At 49.6% G+C, this 18,284-nt stretch overlaps 2 protein-coding genes and 1 long non-coding RNA gene across 4 annotated transcripts; 1 reads left to right on the top strand and 2 right to left on the bottom strand.

The window, feature by feature from the left end:
- Positions 1 to 211: 211 nt before the first annotated feature.
- PSMD5 (proteasome 26S subunit, non-ATPase 5) lies at positions 212 to 7,803 on the bottom strand. Its single transcript, XM_064728050.1, has 10 exons — positions 7,587 to 7,803; positions 7,285 to 7,429; positions 6,635 to 6,748; positions 5,717 to 5,845; positions 4,975 to 5,084; positions 4,485 to 4,627; positions 3,410 to 3,601; positions 3,112 to 3,221; positions 2,540 to 2,680; positions 212 to 2,075 (listed from the first exon to the last, which is right to left on the bottom strand). Exons 1-10 carry the CDS (start codon positions 7,757 to 7,759, stop codon positions 1,818 to 1,820), a joined length of 1,515 nt encoding a protein of 504 aa, XP_064584120.1. The 5' UTR covers positions 7,760 to 7,803; the 3' UTR covers positions 212 to 1,817.
- A 354-nt stretch (positions 7,804 to 8,157) lies between these two features.
- On the bottom strand, positions 8,158 to 11,365 carry LOC135455138 (uncharacterized). Its single transcript, XR_010442266.1, has 3 exons — positions 11,178 to 11,365; positions 8,513 to 8,609; positions 8,158 to 8,376 (listed from the first exon to the last, which is right to left on the bottom strand). It is a non-coding gene; the product is annotated as an uncharacterized LOC135455138 (long non-coding RNA).
- LOC135455137 (protein CutA homolog) lies at positions 9,154 to 17,961 on the top strand. 2 transcript variants are annotated; one of them, XM_064728051.1, is made up of 6 exons: positions 9,154 to 9,278; positions 11,600 to 11,748; positions 14,322 to 14,381; positions 15,832 to 15,877; positions 16,142 to 16,191; positions 16,630 to 17,961. In XM_064728051.1, the coding sequence occupies exons 1-6, from the start codon at positions 9,198 to 9,200 to the stop codon at positions 16,730 to 16,732; spliced, it is 489 nt and encodes a 162-aa protein (XP_064584121.1). In that variant the 5' UTR covers positions 9,154 to 9,197; the 3' UTR covers positions 16,733 to 17,961. The 2 variants fall into 2 exon arrangements, with proteins under 2 accessions (XP_064584121.1, XP_064584122.1); XM_064728052.1 differs by lacking the exon at positions 14,322 to 14,381.
- Positions 17,962 to 18,284: the final 323 nt, after the last annotated feature.

Genomic DNA, 18,284 nt, shown 5'->3' with positions numbered 1-18,284 from the left:
GTGATCAATTAATCAATCAACTCTGAGCTCAAAGCTCAACAAAATAAAGCATATGTGTATACATAAAAAAAATCCCCTTGTTTGGCATCTCTGCACATTCTAAAATATTGTCTTTGGCAAATGTACCATGCAAAGCAGATGCTAAATACTCAGCACACAGAGTAGCCTTCAAAAGCACCAGCTGAAAACACACATGGAAGAGGCTCATGAATTGCAGAACAGGTTTATATATTGATTTCTTTTACTGACATTTCAGCACATGGCTGTACAGAGCCACCAGCACACAAAGCCACCTAAAATAACAGAGCTGAACTGCCCAGAACAAGAGCAAGCTAAGGACTTGTACACTCTTTTATTTCCTTTTTAGTGCTTTAAAGTGTTTGCTGGATGCAGGATCCATGGAGCTCATCCAGACACGAGACACTGCAGTGCATTTCTCACTGGCAGATCTTTATTGGGCACATTGAGGGTAAAAGCAGCAGCACTGGGACGCAGGATGACATCTCAGGGACATCTTGGGGAACAAGGCACCTCACCTGCATTTAGACAGCTTGGCAAACATTAAGGGATCTCCCCCAGCTCCTCTGAGCTCTCCTGGCAGCAATTTTTGGCAGGCAATGCCAGCTGCACCTCCACCTGCCTCAGATCCTGCAGGACAGATCCCCCTGCTTCCCCTGGCAGCACAGGGACACGGGGCAGGGCTCCCCACAGCCACACTTTACTAAAAAAAGCCACAAAGCAGTAATTTCTTGTTTTATTCTGCTCCCCCTCAACAAAAAGAATACAAGGCTTTGACAGAAATACCCTGTGGTCTGTTTATGGGCAAAGACACACACCATGGAGTGCCCAGCCACTCCTGATTCTCTGCCACAGCTCTGGCATCTTCAAAAGAAGATTCCAACTTCCTAAGATGCCACATTTCCATACTCCCACTTCATTCACTCCCTGCACACAAGAGCTCCGTGTTCTCATCCCTTTTAATGATCTAACTCAGGTAACTAAAATACCACATTTCTTTAAATAACACTTTAAAAAATTGCATCTCTGTTAAAAAATAATGTAAACAATTCAAGATTTGGTTCTGAATAGCCTTGTAGTGCTCCAGCCACTAAACTGAGCTGCCACCCCACAGCACAGCCAGCCAGGGACAGAGCTCCCTGGTGGGTTTGATCCCTACAGAGTGCAATGATTTGTTTTTAAAAGGGCTAAAAACCTTTTTTTCTTTTTAAACCCTCAGCAGAAAATGTAAACAATATTTAGGATTATTTATTCCAGCAAGACTCACATCCAGCAGGTTGAAAACAAGAGAACCCAGTCCATACTCCCTCATGTGGACACTGTCACTTACTCAGCAACAGGATTCTGACAGAACAGAGTGTTCCATGCAAGTGCCAACTCTGGCAGGTAAAAAAAGGAATTAAAAAAGAATATAAATTATGGCAGCATCTGAGGTTACAAACCTTGAGGTGTTTTGGTGGTTTTTTTTTAACTGAACTGTAACCTACTGATAAAACACAACAGAAACCCCAAACCCAAGAACAATTTAAACAAACACTGATAAATTCTGCCAAATAAAACAGCCAGCAGCTGCCAAGTGCTCACCTCATGAAGCACACAGGGAACTTCTGCCATGACATTTTAGGGGGAAATACCAAACAACCTTTAATTTGCTCTCCTGACTCATTTCAAATAGAGTCAAAATATCTTCACACTCCTTTACAGAGACACCTCCAGTGTGGAGAGTTTTTACACCTTGTACCTCAACACCTGTGCCAGGACTGTGTTCTGCAAGAGGGGCACCCCAGACACCCAGGACATTACTCTGCTCCTTCCACAGCTGTAGTAGAAGCTGCTTGAACATAATAGGGGCCCTCGAGCAGGTAAGCCCTGAGCCTCAGGTAGTACTGATTGCCAAAGATCTCTGCAATGGTTTTGGAGTTCACCAGGGCCTTCACCAGTTCGTATTTTGCATCCTTTGAAGCTTTGTCAGGCTCCACAGATCTGTCCACAACGTACTCCACAAACCCTGGGCTGCTCAGCATCAGCTTCTGGGCCCATGGCTGGTTTGCAATGGCCTGAACAGGAAACAAAAGATGTGAGAGGTGGGGGAAACATTTTAAAAAAAGCAATTACACAGTAGGGTTTTGTACAGGGACAAGGAACAGGAAAAATTAAATAATATAAGAAACCACCACTCAAATCAAGCAGCAGGGTTTAACACTGGAGAACAAGTAGAGCTCAGAGTTTTGAGGGAATTATCACAGCAGTGTCTCTGCTAGAGAAGCAGCACCTTGGAGCACAGCTCTTGCCTTTTTTATCCCCCTCTCCAATTTATTAGAAAATTAGCATTACAGACATGATGTGTCTGCTGCATCATTTAAATGGGGAAGCCAAATGGGGCCTGAGGAAAAAGGCCTTTTTTTGACCACCTCTGGGCTTCAACAAGAAGTTGGTGGTATTCACTTTAAAGAAATAAATAAATCTGAGACTGAAGGGCACCACAAGTCCCCCCCTGGTGTTTCAAAGCAAAAGCACTCACAGTAAAGACCCGTAGAGCCCCACAGTGGAGATCAGGGAATGGCTGAGTGCTGATGCTCCTGAACAGCTCCAGGGGCTGGCTGGACAAGGATGTGAACCAGGATTCAGTCATTCTTAAAAGGTCTTCTGTCTGCTGGTCTGGCTGCATAAATCACAAAAATGAGAGTTTGATTAGGATTATGAAAGGCTTTCAGGTTTTTGGGATGTGCTCAAATGGTTTAATCACCCCTCTAGAGCTTCATTGTTAACCCAGAGCCCTGGATCCAAAGACCACAGGGATTGGAGCAGTTTGCCCCCATCCCTCTGAGCACAAGGATGTGAACCTGCTTACTCTCATTCCCTCATCAATGAAGTCCTGACTTCATCTTTTATGAACATTTCAGAACACCTGGCACCTTACAAACAAACCCAAACCTTTAGCAAACCAACCAGGGAATTTCAAACCAGTACTGAAAGCACCACTGCCACCCAACCTAGAGGCTGCAAAATGTCTCCCACAGTTACTCAGGTGTGTGATGATTGCATTCTTGGAGATTTAAAGAAAAAAACAAAGACAAAAAAAGCCCAACTTACAGGCAAGTAAAGCAGGGATGAAATGGCATCCAAGCAGCGGAGCCGTAACTCGGTGGGGGCATTCTTGGCCTGGTGCCCTATTTTGCTTAAGAGATTTTGAAATCTACTTCCTTTCAAAACAAAAACAAAGTGCTCTTAATTAATTCAGCTAGATCTCTACAGGAATATAGTTACCCACCAGTTACATTATAAATTTATTCATTAGATAAGTGAATAAATTTTTCAATTCCTTTCTGTATCACCCCAAACCAATTCATTCTTATATTATAAAGTATTATTAAATAAAGAAGATACTAACTGGTTTTCTGTAAAACCTGTTTGCCTTCCACATTTGATCCCAGGATTCCCAGTGTGTCCACAGCCACCCCAATCATGGTTGGATCCTGACTTTCTGCCATTTCAAAGACTTTTTCCATAAAGACAGGGTAGCGCTCACAGATCTGCTGGGGACTGTCCACAACAGCCAGATTGCCAAAAAATTTAACAAATCCTGAGAAAACAAGACCAAAAAAAGCATTGAGTGGAAGAACAGCAACTTCAGCAACGGCAAAATTAAATGTACATTAACGTGAGACTGATTTGTTCCTAAACATGTGTTATTAAGGCTGAACAGTGTTGGTAAAGAGCTCAAAATAAAGACAGAACTAAGCAACAAGCCAAATATTTTGACTGTTGCTTAATTCATGATGTTTGTACTCCTAAAAAAGGCAACAATAACACAAACTTTAAAGCTACAGCACAGCCTGCCCAGATCTTACCGAGGAACATCCTTCAGACTGGATATGTACAATATTGGATATTTAAAAACGCTGAGGGACAATCTAATATTCAAAATTTCCCCTGAGCTTTCAGCAGAGAGGCTTGGCAGTGCTGCCCTATTGAAGTCGGAGGGAGAGATCCACCCTTATTGATCAGCATCACTCCACTTTATTGATCAACCCGACACCTTTTATAACAGTGTTAATCAAGTTCATGCATATTGCAAAATCTGAGCTCCTGATAGGTTGTAGAGAAAACTTCAGCTCCACCTTTTGTTTACAATACCAAAAGTTAGTTTACTGAAACCAAGATCAGTGTTCTCACCCTGATATGGAGAGTTCTCAAAACTTTCATCTCTGTTCTCAGACTGACTGTCTGCTCCCAGCAGCAGCCAAGGACAGAACGGTTTGAGAATCTTGTTGTTTATATGAAAGGTGGCTGAGAACCTAATTATTTACAGAATCAAGCCTGGGAAAGGCTGCTTTTTTTCCTTTAGCTGAATCGTTTCATGGCCTCTTTCTTTAAGCCATGCCTGAACCAGGCTGTCCACACTGCCCTTTTAACCCAGTACCACAGCAGGCAGCAAAGGCTGGCAAGGAGGAATTCAGTGGCACCTGGCAGGTAGAAGCTGGAGAAGGGGTCAGACTGTGCCCCCAGGATGATGTTGGAGATCCTGTCGATCACTCCCTGCTGGGCCAGGTACTGCCGGCCCTGCGGGCTGTGGGCCAGCGCTGTCACCATCTCGATGCACGTGGCCCTGCAACACCAAAAAAACCAGATTTGGGGTTGTTTCAGTGGGGCTTGAAGCACTCAGTGATTAAAGAAAGAAACCACACCCATAAGACACAATCCTAGCAAAGAAACTCAAATGATCCCAACTGTTCAGCTCATTCAGCTCTTTAGATTTGGGAAAGAGCTTGAAAATGTTTCTGCTGCAGCCACACACGGTAATCATCACTCCATTAAGGTATGAGGTATTTGACACCCAGGACAGTTTAAGGAGAGGCAGGTACAGCGTTTTCCTTTTTATAAGAAACACACACAAGTACATTCGTTAGAGTTTTAACAGTGGTGGAAATGTCCTTGGCACACTCACCAACATACCTGACCAGCACATCCTCTCCAGTCAGCTCCCCAATTAACTCCGAGATTAACCCACTGCTGGCACAGTAATTCAGAGACTCTGCTGACACTGATGAAATCTCCACAATTAACTAAATAAAAGCAAAAGGACAGTTTATAAAACTCTATAATAATTCACAGCAACAGCCAAATACATCTTGTGGGCTAATTAACATTACATATATTAAATATGGAATCACATTTAATAACATTTTTATTATTAACCCAAATGTCTGCCTGAAGCAACTTCAGAAGGAGTTCCAAGCTTCCAGCACTTGCATTTGATCTCTATTCACAATCAGCTCTTCCTGTGCTATCCCCATTAAGCTCTAGAATGATTAAATTGTGTTATTCCTCCTTTGCCAAACATCTCTAGACTGACAGCTGGCATCTCTCCAAAACTCTTAGCAGCACTTCACATCCAAAAGTCAAGAGGCAACAGTTAACTATCTAACTTTTATTTTCAGAAAAACAAACACTTTCTGGTGCCTTTACTGATTCTGTGTAGCCCTTCCAATGCCTTAGGCACCACAACTCAGAAAATGAACAGCAATTCACACTTTTACACAAAAAATGAGAAAGAGAAGTTACTGCAGCATGGGGGCTCTCATGATGTCATCCCCCACTCTTTTCTAGTTTTGGTACAACACAGACATGAAGGGAAGGGGGTGAAGCAGTGAGAAACAATGATGTGAAAGCAGTAAAGGCAGGCTGGTGTGCCCACCTCATAGACCCGGTAGCGAACGATGTCACTGGTGGCCATCACCCTCCTCAGGTCCCCCAGCAAGCTGCTCCCAAACAGGGCCTCCAGCCCCTCCTGCCTCTGGGCTATCCTGGACAGAGATTTGATGGCCTGCAAGCCAAAACAGGAGCTTGTTAGTGTGAAAAAACACATATTTTATGATTGGCTTTTCACAAATATAAAAGTGAATATTACACGTGCTATGTTTGAAAGTAATGCTGTATCAATTCCCTTGAGTAGTGTGTTAAATATAGTTTTAGGTTATAACAAAATGTTAAAATAGAAACTGTGCTATGTAGGATACTTTATTTTAAAGAAAGGACTCTTAGTGAGATAGCAGCCACAGGACACCTGAATCTTTCAGAGAAAGGGAATTTATTGCTCCATTATCAGGAGAAATGAACTTCTTCCCATTAGGATTCAGAGGAAGAGCTGACACTGACCAGACAGAATCCTGTGTTTGAATGGAATTTATGCATCATGTATGAGGTGTGTGAATATACAACAGGTTATTGTTTTTAAGGGTTAATCCTCTGTTAACGTGGGTCCTTATTCAGGCTTGTGCTGCTGTCAGTAACTCTTTGTCTCCATTGTCTTTTATTGTCCTAATTTAATTTGTCCAAATGATTATTACTCTAATTGTATTACTATTTTTATCACCATTTTATTACTATTAACTTTTTAAAATTTTAAAAACAAGTGATTGGCATTTTCCACATTATTAAAAAAGAACAAATCACCCAGAGAAGAAAATCCAAGACTATCAGATTTTAGCTCTTTATTAACTACAGCTATGCACTTAATTTTAATTCTAATCCACTTTTCACTGATGAGAGCTCATTATTACTGCCACCAACCATGTCAGCTGGCAGAGGAATGGGACAATAAAGGCACCTTTACCTCTTTGGCCACTGCTATTTTCTCCTCTCCAATGCAGTTTATGATCTGCTGTAACAGCTCGGGGCTGTGCAGAATCTCTGGGACAGCAGCTGAGTCCTCAACAATCCTCCCAACCTGATCAAAGAGACACAGAAAATAACATGAGAACAAATTCTTGCCCACTGTAAGGATACTCAAGCACTGGAGCAGCTGAACAGAAACCAGAGTCACAATTTTTTTGAGGTCTTTGGATAAAACTCAGCTGGACAACACCTGAGCAGCTGCTCTCAGCTGAACTTCTAGAAATCCACCCCAAACCACAACATCCCACAATCCTTTTCTTTAAAGTCAATGCAGCAAGTGTCGAGCTCCCACAGCCTGTTTGGTGTTTCCATAATAGTGTAAAATACCCTAAATATCAAATTTTTGCTGCTTTTAATTCTTCCATCACCTGCTGGCCTGGAAAGCTTTAACTAGGACATGTGATAGAAGTTTTATTCACAACCTGCTTTTGTCAGGACATAGTTTTGGACATTATTATTGACATATCACAAAGCATTATACACAGTGCACAGAAATTATCCCAAATGGAACAAGTGCAGGATACAATTCATGCTTTTATCACAAGGGCAGGAAAGAGCAGATGGAGACAAACCCAGGAAAGGCTGTACCTGGGACATGGCGAGGATCTTCACGGAGTCATCGGGGTGGAACAGGCCCTTGTGCAGCTCCTCCCTGAGGCTCTGGATCACGTAAAGCGGGTCCAGGGCCTGCAGGAGCCTCTCCAGGATGGACACACACGCGGACACCTGTTCCCTGCGCGGGACGGAGAGAAAAGCGAGCCCTTGAGGAGAGGAACACCGCTGTGCCACCTCCCGGCCCGAAAGAGGGCAGGGAATGAGCCGGGGAGGCGGCGGGACCGCCCCGCTCCGGGAGAACAGCAGCGGGGCCGGGCAGGCCCACCGGAGCTCACCGGTCATTGACGGCGAGGAGGCCGAAGAGCGCCCTCAGGTGGTGCTCGGCGAGGCGGGAGCGGAGGGCGGCGAGCGGCACGGCCTGCACGGCGACCCGCAGGGCCCGCAGCTCCTCCAGGGCCGCGTCCCGCCGCGCCGCCCGCTCCAGCAGCTCCGCCGCCGCCTCCGCCATCTTGGCCGCCTCCGCCACCTCCCGGCAGTCTCGCGAGAACTCGCGTCGCCCTTAGCAACCGCCGCGCCGTTGCTAAGGGCGCCTTTGGCGTCTGGCAAAATGTAAACAAAATGTCCGCGCGCCACGCCCCCCTGAGTCCGTCCTATTGGCTGTGCGTGGAAGGGGCGTGGTCTCGGTGATGAGGGGGCGTGGTTCCGGTAATAAGGAGGGGGCGTGGTCCGGTAATAAGAAGGGGGCGTGGTTCCGGTAATCAGGGGGCGGGGTCATCGGTAATGAGGGGGCGGGGGTCATCGGTAATGAGGGGGCGGGGTCATCGGTAATGAGGGGGCGGGGTCATCGGTAATGAGGGGGCGGGGTCATCGGTAATGAGGGGGCGGGGTCATCGGTAATCAGGGGGCGGGGTCATCGGTAATCAGGGGGCGGGGTCCCGGTAACGAGGGGGCGGGGTCCCAGGTAATCAGGGGGCGGGGTCCCCGGTAATCAGGGGGCGGGGTCCCCGGTAATCAGGGGGCGGGGTCCCCGGTAATCAGGGGGGCGTGGTTCCATCGGCATGACGGGCGTCCATCCCCGGAGCGGGGCCGGAGGTCGGTGCACGGTGTCGCCGTTTTTTGGCAAAGCTGCGATAAACGGCGTTTATCCGGTTTGGGAAGGGAAAGCGCCGATCCCGAGAGCGCAGGAACAGCCGGTCCCATCCCGGTGTGTGCCCGGGGCAGCTCCCGGTGCGGAGAACGTGTCACCCCCTCATTTTCTCACCTTTTGCGAACAAATCGATGCTGTCAGATAACTCCTGTAACTTTGTGCCTCCAGCTCCGCGCAGGATTCCCTCAAATCTGTGACAAACGGGCGAGTCCTGCGGGCCGGCAAAGAGGGAATTGCTAGAGATCGTGGGGACAGACAGGGGGACAGTGAAAAGTCACACGGGGGACAACAAAGTTACACGGGGGACAATAAAGTTCCAACGTGGGACAAACAGCGCTCGGCTCTGCCCCGCGTTCCTCCCGGGAGATTTTGGGTGCAAACACCGCCGGGACTCCGCCGCTGCCCTGCAATTTCTATCCAGAGACCCCCAAACAGACGAAATCTGAGAAAATTACAATTTTATAGACAGGGAAATGGAAGTGAAGGTGACAAATGGGGTCAGCGTGTCTCAGAGCACCGGGGCTGGCACTGAGGGACAGCCTGGAAACTTTGGCACCAGCTCGGGGGTCCGAGCCCACTCTGGGGTGCCCAGCCCGGTATTTGTGCCCCGGCCCGGCGGGGGCAGAGGCGGCGGTGGCAGCAGGGCACACCGCGCTGTCCGGTCCGGTCCCGCAGCCCCGCAGCGGGCGGGCCCGAACGGGAGGAAGGCCAGCAGGAGGAGGAGGAGGAGGAGGAGGAGCCAGTGCTGTGTCCGGCGGCGCTCCCGGCTCGGGCACGGCAGGTGGAGGGAACGCCGGGCATGGAGGGGCCGAGGCAGCGCTGCCCGATGGCCCCCGGTGCGCAGGGCTGGGCCCGGGCCGGCCGCGGCACCGCGCTGCTGGTGAGTGCGGGGATGGACACACGGACACGGGGACGGATGGACACGGGGATGGACAGACACGGGGACGGACACAGGGATGGAAGGACATGGGGATGGACAGACGCTGGGACGGACAGACACGGGGACAGACGGATGGATGGACACGGGGATGGGACGGACACGGGGCTGAGATGGGGATGGACACAGGGATGGAATGGACAGGGGGCTGGCTTGGACACAGGGATGGACACGGGGATGGGATGGGGACGGACAGATACGGGAACGGACGGACGGATACGGGAACAGTCGGACATGGGGCTGGGATGGATGCAGGGATGGACAGAGGGATGGGATGGGGATAGATGGACATGGGGATGGGATGGACGCTGGGATGGACACAGGGATGGGATGGGGATAGATGGACATGGGGATGGGATGGACACTGGGATGGACACAAGGATGGGGTGGACATAGGGATGGACACAAGGATGGGTTGAGGATGGACACAGGGCTAGGATGGACACAGAGCTAGGATGGATGCTGGGATGGGGATGGACACAAGGACAGACAGACATGGGGCTGGGATGGACACAGGGATGGACACATGGATGGGATGGAGGTCCAGGACCTGGGACAATCCCTGGGGAGCACAACAGACCCCAACCCACACCAAGCAACCATGGCAATATCTGTGCGTGCCTCTGTTAGCAAACCTCTCCCCAAAGCCATCGTGCAGGAGGGGGGGACTCCCTGTATCTGCTGGGAAAAAGGCAAATTTTCAGGTTTTTTTACACTCAGCATTGCACCAAGTTGTGCTCAGGTGGGGTTGTTCAGTTGGGGTTTTTTAAGAGAATCTCGTCAAAACTAGGCAAAAATCCTGGCAGGGTCTAAACCTAAAGTGGTTTATAGCTCACCAAAGCCAGAAGAAGTGTTGCAGAAATCTGAGTCTCTCTGCACTAAACTGGCATTTTCTGCTTTTCAGTGAAGTTCTTAAATCCTCACAGGGGTGTTTTCAGTTTGTTCACTTCAGTATTTTGGCAATCATGAGTTTAATTGGTTTATCAGGCAGGAATCCTGATGTTTCACTCTTTTTTTTGCACCATCCCTTAGCAAATACAATTATTCTGGAAAAAAGGGGGTGGAAAATCTTCCTTTTCATAAAAAAGGGGAGAAACACCAGAAAAAAAAACAAGGTAGTGCTCATGTTTGTACTAATATTCAATCACAAATGATCCTGGGGATTTCCTCATCATATCTCACAAGAAGATTAATGATCATCAGGCTGAACAGGTTGGATGTTTGTTTTTTTTCCCTGAGCAAGGAGCATGATTACATTTTAATCTGGAAAAATAGGTACAGCAGCACATCTCTGTTTGGCTCGTAACTCACCGAGGAGCTTCTGGGATTTGTTGTATAATATTTGTTAAATGGCTTAGTGGGAAAAAAAGGAGCACAGAAGGAGCTCTAAAAATTATGATGAGAAGTCTTGTGGTAATAAAGAATATTTCCTCAAATGGATTGGGAAAGAGGAGACGAGCAATACAGCACATCAGTCATTTTCCAAATGGAAAGGAGCTCCTGGCTTTGTGGTGACAAGAGAGATTTTTAATTCAATTTTTTAAAAAAGAAAAAAGAAGGGGAAAAAAAGGAAAAAAAAGGAAAAAAAAGAAAAAAAAAGAAGAGATCTCTACATTAGTGCTGTAATGGCAGGTTTTTCAGAGGAAAAAGGAGGGTGAAAATAAGGGGGGAAAAGGAATATATTTTTAGCATTTTTAAAATCACTGCAGCTGAACCAGGGCCAGATGCTGTTTATGTCAGAAACAAAACAAAAGACAAAGGGAAGGCGCTGCAGCCCAGAGTGGCACCATCCTTCAGCTGCTGCTCAGCCCTCCCGATTAACCTCCCCATTCCCTGTCTTACCTCCTCATTCTCCTGCACAAAGCCAGTCCTGGCTGCTGGGATGGGGTCTGGGACCCCCATTAGTCTGGGGGGGACCTCCCACAGTTGGGGCTTGGGCTGATACAGCCTCAAAAGTGCCCCTGTCCTGCCCTGAGCATGAGATTGGCCCTTTAGGAGGGGAATGAATCCCTCTAGGAGCAGGTTCTCACTTTAATTCACTCACCTGAGTACTCACCTTGATGCACTCACCTGAGCATCCTCACCTTAATCCAATTGAACTGGTTAAACTGAATGAATTCAATTAATTAATTAGTTAATTCAATTTAACTGATTCCTGCAATGCTGAGAAATGTCCCTCCAGCCCCAAACAGCGCCAGTGTTTTTTCCCAAGTGCAATATCGTGCAATATCTCACCTCCCATCACCCTTGGTGTTCTCTCCGAGGTGCTGGCGCTGCTGCTGCTCCTGCACCCCCTGCTCCGGGGCCTGGCTCTGCAGCTGCACTCGGCTCTCACGGGCAGCTACGTGCCAGGGACACACTCGGTGGTGTTTGTCACCTGCCTCAACGAGCACATCGCCAGGGACATCGCCAGGTACGGCCGCAAAGCTGAATTTATCCTTGTCCCCCTGGCCTTGGCAATTCAGGGTGCCCAGAGCAGCAGGGTTTGAGGCCGGGGTGGACATTGGGATTGGAGCAACTGCCATGGCAGTGACATCAAATTTAGGGTCCCTCCCAAGCCAAACCATTCTGGGATTTACCCCATCCACGCTCCTTTCCACTGAGTGCACCACAAGCCCTTGCCCAGAGCTGCTCTGTCCCAAGGAAAGCTGACATTTGCCTCTGGAGTCAATGCCATGGAAACAGCAAGAAATTCTCCATGCATTTCACTGCCTTGCATTTTCCAAGAACCCTGAATTTCTGGGTTCTCAGGTGGATTAGGCTCCAAGCTGATGTTCTCTGATGTGCCACAGCCTTTATTCCCCTCTAGACAACAAAATGCCAGGAGGGATATTTACAGAGAGAGACAAGGCACACTGCTCTGACATGAAAATAAAGGGAAAAGGGTCCACAACAAACACTTCTGAGGCACCACTCTGCTCACCAGGCAAACCTCAGGGAATGAGGGCTTTCCCTCCATTTTCTCCTTCTGTTTTAATATGTGAGACACTTAGGGTGATATTTTGCATGCAGAGTTCTTTTCACACATCTGTCAGCCCTGCCTCAATGGATGGTCTGTTCAAAGAACTGAACCCGTGTTGCCTGGGGAAGTGTTTATGATGGACCGTGGAGTTTCCTGCAACACCTCCTGCGCTGTTTTCCTGCTGCCAAAACCCCTCCATCCCAGCAAAGGGCTCCCAGACATGCCCAGGAACCGACAGGCTACTGAAAGGGAGTTTGTGTCACCTTAAATGCTGCAACTGTGTTGAGAAATCCAAATAGAATTATGTCTGCTCTGCTCGATGTCTCCTATAAAAAAAGGAGCAACTGTACCTGGTGAAAAGAGCCTCAGTTCCTGAAAATGCCTCATCTTAGCAGCTTTGCAAATGCTTTCCACTCTTTGTTGCTCATCTTGCAGGGAAGGGAGAGGAGATAAATCACTTCCCCTTGCTGAGATATGTGTACTTTGGTTGTGGTTTTACTGGTGGAGTAATTATCCCTTTGTTCTGGAACGGGGAGCAGCGAGCCCTGATTGCAGGGGATGACACAGGGCTTCTCCACTCATTTTCCCCCACTCCTTTTCCTGTGTTTGTTCTTCCTTTGCCCTGCTCAGTGGAGCCCTCACTCACATGGATCCGTCTGCAAGGAAATTTTCCACCCCACAAAAAGGGGTTCAAGCTTTGGGAAAGCAGAAGAGCTGCAGGTGGAATTCAGCATCTCAAGACCTTCTGGCCGGTCCTGGGGGGAGCTGACCCCCTTGGCTGGGTGGTGTGGCCACTGCACCTCACCCAATTGCCCAGCACCCCACCAGCCCCCACTGCTCCCTTAGATCTGTGTTTATCATTTTCTTTGCTTTTCTGCTTATTAATATTTCATCTGTCTCACTTCAGGGCAAAGAAACACACAGTTAAGTACCCAACCCAAAGCTATCATGTATTATGCAGGCATTTTCCACAGATCACATTCAGCTTCTCACAATGTCCTCTGTTCCCCTGGTGGCCTCTTGTTGCTCGAGTTCAGGATCTCAGGATCTCAATTTATGGGGACAGAGCACCGAAACCAAAAGGTTCCTGTGCTGAAGGAGCTGCAAGTTGCAGGCAGCAAACCCAGACTGATTTGTGCCATGTGTGACACGACAGGCACAGCAGGGGTGGCTCTGCTCGTGCTGCTGCACTTTGTTGCTCTCAAGATTAACTCAAGATGCTCCAGGAGCACTGAATGCCTGGAGCTGCCTGCACATGGTGGGAGCAAACAGCTCAAACAGCCCAAACAGCCCTGAGCATCCTGGGGGGCTCCTGCTCTCCATCCATGGTCCCCCAAACCAGTGCTAAACCAAGGTGGGGTCACTGGTGCCCTGCCTGAGGGACAGCTGCCACCTCTGTGAGAGGGGCCAGACACTGCTCTGCTCACCAAACACAACATTTCTTCTAAAAATCTTCCAAAAATCCTTCTTCTAAATCCTTCTTCCTTTCTTCTAATACTCCTCCCTGAGGTTGCTTCAGTGCTCTGTAATCTCTGAGGTGTCCCTTCTTCCCGAGCAGCTCTGCAATAACAAACAGCCCTCAACTCATGGAGGGGAGGAATCTATCTGGGCTTCAGCTTTCTAGGATATTTTGGGTTGGAAAACCTTGATGTTTTTAATTTAAGATGCACATTCAGGCTGCTCTGGGAGGAAGGGGCACAGTTGGACAGGGGCAGACAAAGCCAGGCTGGGTTTTTGTGGTCCCACATTTCAGCCCCTGCCCTGGTGACCCCACAGCCAGAGGGGCACGGGGCTGGCACTGGGCAGGGTCCTCCAGGCCAGGAGCAGCCCCCAAAGTCCCTCCTGAGCACAGGGAGGGTCCCAGAGCCCTCATCTGAAATATCCCCAGCCAAAGTTCACCTTTGTTTTCTCAGGGTAATAAGTAACCCAAAATTCAGAGTCTCCAATGCCAAAGCTGACAAGGGAATGTCCCCAAGGCTGGGGTGAGCTGTGGGCTGGCACTGAGTGTCCCCCTGTGTCCCCAGGGCCATCATGGACAGGAGGCTGGCTGCCTGTGTGAACATCCTGCCCAAGAGCTCGGCCCTGTGAGTAGTGCTGGGCATTCCCCCAGGAGGAGCAAACCTGGGCTCTGCAGGGAGGGAGGGAGGGAGGGGATGGACACAGAGCTCGGTTCCAGAGGCTGCTGGGTGTGTTTGTTGTTGCAGATGGTGGGGATGAGCCTCTCTGTGCTCACTGAGGAGGGCAGATGCTCTCACTGCCCGTTCATTTATTGGGTGCTTGGCTACACAGACATCCAGCAATTTAGGGTTTATGGTCCTGAGGACGTGGTGCCTGTTATTAGAGACTCTAAAAAGCAGCCAAATAGGGACCAGAAAAGGGCTTTGCAAAATGAAGCAGCTCTGTCAGGCAGGAAGAGCAGCGGGTTTGACCTTGGAACAGGCCCAGCCCTGCTCTGCAGGTGTCCTCAGCTGTCCTTGCAAAGGGACTGCACTTGCTGCAGGGGTTCAACAGCAAAGCCCCAAAACAGCTTTTCCTCACAGAAACCCCCTGGCAGAAGTGAGGAGCAGATCCCACCCCAGCTTCCCTCAGGAGGGGATCCCACAGTGCAAACCCATATCCCACCTGAGGGCAAACCCAGTAACTCCCTTCTTCCCTTATCCCTCATGTCCTACAAACCCAGAGGGCAAACCCAGCAATGCCCTTCTTCCCCTAATCCATCCTTTTATACAAACCCAGAGGGCAAACCCAGAAATGCCCTTCTTCCCCTAATCCATCCTTTTATACAAACCCAGAGGGCAAACCCAGCAATGCCCTTCTTCCCCTAATCCATCCTTTCCTACAAACCCAGAGGGGCAAACCAAGTAACTCCCTTCTTTCCCTTATCCATCATGTCCTAGAAGCCCAGAGGGCAAACCCCATAACTCCCTTCTTCCCCTAATCCATCATTTCCTACAAACCCAGAGGACAAACCCAGTAACTCCCTTCTTCCCCTAATCCATCATTTCCTACAAACGCAGTAACTTCTTCCCCTAATCCCTCATGTCCTACAAGTGCAGAGGGGCAGAGCAGAGCTGCTCCTGCAGCTCCAGCTGGATCCTGCTCCAGGATCCTGCCCTGCCCGAGCCCTCCCCTGCAGGCAGATGAGATCAGGACAGCTCCTGGCAGCGGAAATGTTTTCAAAGGTCACATCTGACTCATGAGAAGTGCAGCTCCTCTCCTGCAGGGAAAGAGAGGAGGAAAGCTCAGCCTGCAGGCACTGTCCCTGCAGGCACTGTCCCCCAGCCATGCTCAGAGCCACCCCAGCCCAGCCAATCTGCCCTGACAAATCTGCCCCCCTGGGCAAATCCTCTCTTGTCCATAAATCTGGGGTGCTCACCCATGTGCTCAGCACTTTTGGGGCCAGCAATGCTTCTCAAGCCACTTTGTAAGGAAATGGCCACGTGCAAAAAAGCACCAAGCAGGGAAAGGATCCCAAGGGTTGGCGTGGCTGCAGCAGAGCTGGATTTGCTGATGGTGCTTTTCTTTTAAATCCAGGTATTTCTGGAAAGGGGAGCTGGAAGAATCCACTGAAATACTGTTGGTAAGTGATCATTCCCTGCATCACAAAAATCCCTGTTCAAAAGCCCCCAGCTGAAAGGGGCTAAAGAGAGGATTGGGGAGGGTGGCACCAACCTGCTGGGTTTGGGATCATCCCTGGGGAGGAGCCTTGGGAGAGCTCCTGTCACACCCTGGCCATGCTGGGACAGTTCCTGTCACACCCTGGCCAAGCTGCACACCAGGATCCCTCCACATCTCCCTTCACATCTCCCCTTGAGGTTCGTTCTGGTTGTTTTATTCTCCACAGCTGGTGAAAACAAGGACGTCCAAAATAGGGGAATTGTCCAACTACGTCAGGTGAGGCTCTGGCTCCACAGGAGCACTGGGTGTCCCATCCAAGGTAGGCTGTCACCTCCTGCTCCAGCTTTGGGGATTCCCTGAGCCCCATCCCACCCAGAGGGGGTTAAGTGTTCCTGCTGTATCTCACAAGCCAGAAAAGCCCAGAGATGGCACCAGCAAAAAGGAAAAAGTGGCAGAAATACCAACTGCTGGGTTCAAGGAGGGATTCTGCTCCTCGCAGAGTTATCATTCCCTGACAGGATTTCCTGCAGCTCCCGGGGCAGGGAGGCTCTCTCAGCTTGGGGCCAGCCCCGGCAGTCTGCGGTGAACCCAAACCCAGAGCAGAATTCCCACGTGGCACAAAGGAGCTGCGGGGGCTTTGAAGTGCGGGAGGGCCGGGCAGGGCTGGGGCGGCTTCCTGACTGCGCTGCTGCTCCGCGCCTGTTTCCACTTTAGATCCATCCATCCCTTTGAAATCCCCGACATCATCAGCCTGCCCATCGAGCAGGGGAACCCTGCCTACCTCCGGTGGATGGAGGAGAACGTCCCACGGCACTGAGAGGCACAAAGTACCGCTCATTTTTGGGGAGTAATAAGGCAGATTTTATCCTCTGGGGTTTGCTGTGACACGGGAGCTCGGGACTGGGAAAGCTCCACTCCTCTGCCTGCCCCTGAGCGCTGGGCAGCCCGGAGCTGGTGCAGGATGAGCTGGGGAAGAGCTGCCTGAGCCCAGAGCTGTGCATGAGGATGCAGAGATGCCCCTGTCAGGACACTCGGGGCTGTCAGCAGCGAATTCCAGCCGTGGCCTGGTGGTGCCGTGTGTCCCCACAGCCCTTCCTGGCAAACCCCAGCAAACCCCAGCAAAGCCCATCAAACCCCAGCAAACCTCAGCAAACCCCAGCAGGATTCAGCCCTCCCTGTCACAGGGAGCTGGGATGAGCTGGGTGGGCCAGGTCAGGGAGCCCAGGTGCCAGCAGGACCATGGATAGTGGTATAAAGGACAATAGTAATCCAATGGTTTTAGGAGCCACTCACCTTGGTGCAAGTCCAAGTGAAAGTAATGGGCCTCTCACTAGTCCTAAATACATCCATACTCTTAACCCTAGTAACCCTCTCCACCCCCATCCTATTTCCACTTCTATCCAACAACCTCAAGAACACCCCCAACACAATTACAAACACAGCCAAAACCTCCTTCTTAATCAGCCCAATCCCAATAGCAACCTACATCCACTCCAGAACAGAAAGCCTCACCTCCTTCTGAGAATGAGAATTCATTATAAACTTCAAAATCCCCATCGGCCTAAAAAGAGACTTCTACTCCCTCACCTTCTTCCCCATTGCACTGTTCAAGGTCCTGCTGGCACTGTGTCCCTACCCCACCTGAGCTGAGCTTTGTGAAAGGATCCTCGTGTTCATGGTTTCTGGGACATAACTTAAGGGACATTTTTGGGTTATTTATGTGACTGGGAAGGGAATAAAGAGGAGTTTCTTATCTGGGCAGGAGGAATGGCCTGTCCTGGGCTTGCACAGCTCACCTGGCACAGAGCACAGCCCAGCAGCACAACCCGTGCTGGGCACTGGGCATCCCAACCCAATAATGCTCACACTACAGAAAAACAGTGACTTTGAAAAAAAAACCCACTTTTTAATTGTACATCAGACATATTAATTACAACTCGGGTATAATGAGAGGTGCTTACAAGCAGCAACCTGAAATCAGAAGGTGCACAGAGTTGTTATAATCTCTATTACAGCGAATGCAAAATATACTCTGCAACAAAAATACTTTTAAAGGCTCCACATTCAATTCTCTGCAAGAAGCCAGGAGAGGAGGAGAGGGAACAGAGAGGGAGCAGAGAGGGGCCAGGGCCAGATCCTGTGGGTGCTCCCACTGGCACAACCCTGCTCAGCCCTGGCACAGCCCTTGGAAGGGCTCCATAGGCACTAAGAAAGGGAAATGTTTGAAGTGATCCTTCAAGGACAAAGCTAAGGCAGGACAGGCAGTTCTCCAGCTGCTGGACCCTCCCTGCCAGGGATGGGGGGACCTGGCAGCCCCTCTCCCAAAGGGACACTGCTCTGGATGAGCCAGATCCCACCAGCACAGGTAG

Source organism: Zonotrichia leucophrys, chromosome 17 (assembly GCF_028769735.1).
Source record: "Zonotrichia leucophrys gambelii isolate GWCS_2022_RI chromosome 17, RI_Zleu_2.0, whole genome shotgun sequence".
Taxonomy (NCBI): Eukaryota; Metazoa; Chordata; class Aves; order Passeriformes; family Passerellidae; genus Zonotrichia; species Zonotrichia leucophrys.
The sequence above is the reverse complement of the archived record's forward strand: the minus strand, read 5'-3'. Positions and strand labels throughout refer to the sequence as shown.

Coding starts and splice junctions, on each gene's coding strand:
- PSMD5 (XM_064728050.1), bottom strand. CDS start 7,759: ATGGCGGAGGCGGCGGCGGAGCTGCTGGAGCGGGCGGCGCGGCGGGAC. Junction 5,085..5,716: donor TTCGCTACCGGGTCTATGAG/GTGGGCACACCA, acceptor GCTTTTATTTAG/TTAATTGTGGAGATTTCATC. Junction 2,681..3,111: donor CATCCCTGCTTTACTTGCCT/GTAAGTTGGGCT, acceptor TGATTTATGCAG/CCAGACCAGCAGACAGAAGA.
- LOC135455137 (XM_064728051.1), top strand. CDS start 9,198: ATGGAGGGGCCGAGGCAGCGCTGCCCGATGGCCCCCGGTGCGCAGGGC. Junction 15,878..16,141: donor AATCCACTGAAATACTGTTG/GTAAGTGATCAT, acceptor TATTCTCCACAG/CTGGTGAAAACAAGGACGTC. Junction 16,192..16,629: donor GAATTGTCCAACTACGTCAG/GTGAGGCTCTGG, acceptor TTTCCACTTTAG/ATCCATCCATCCCTTTGAAA.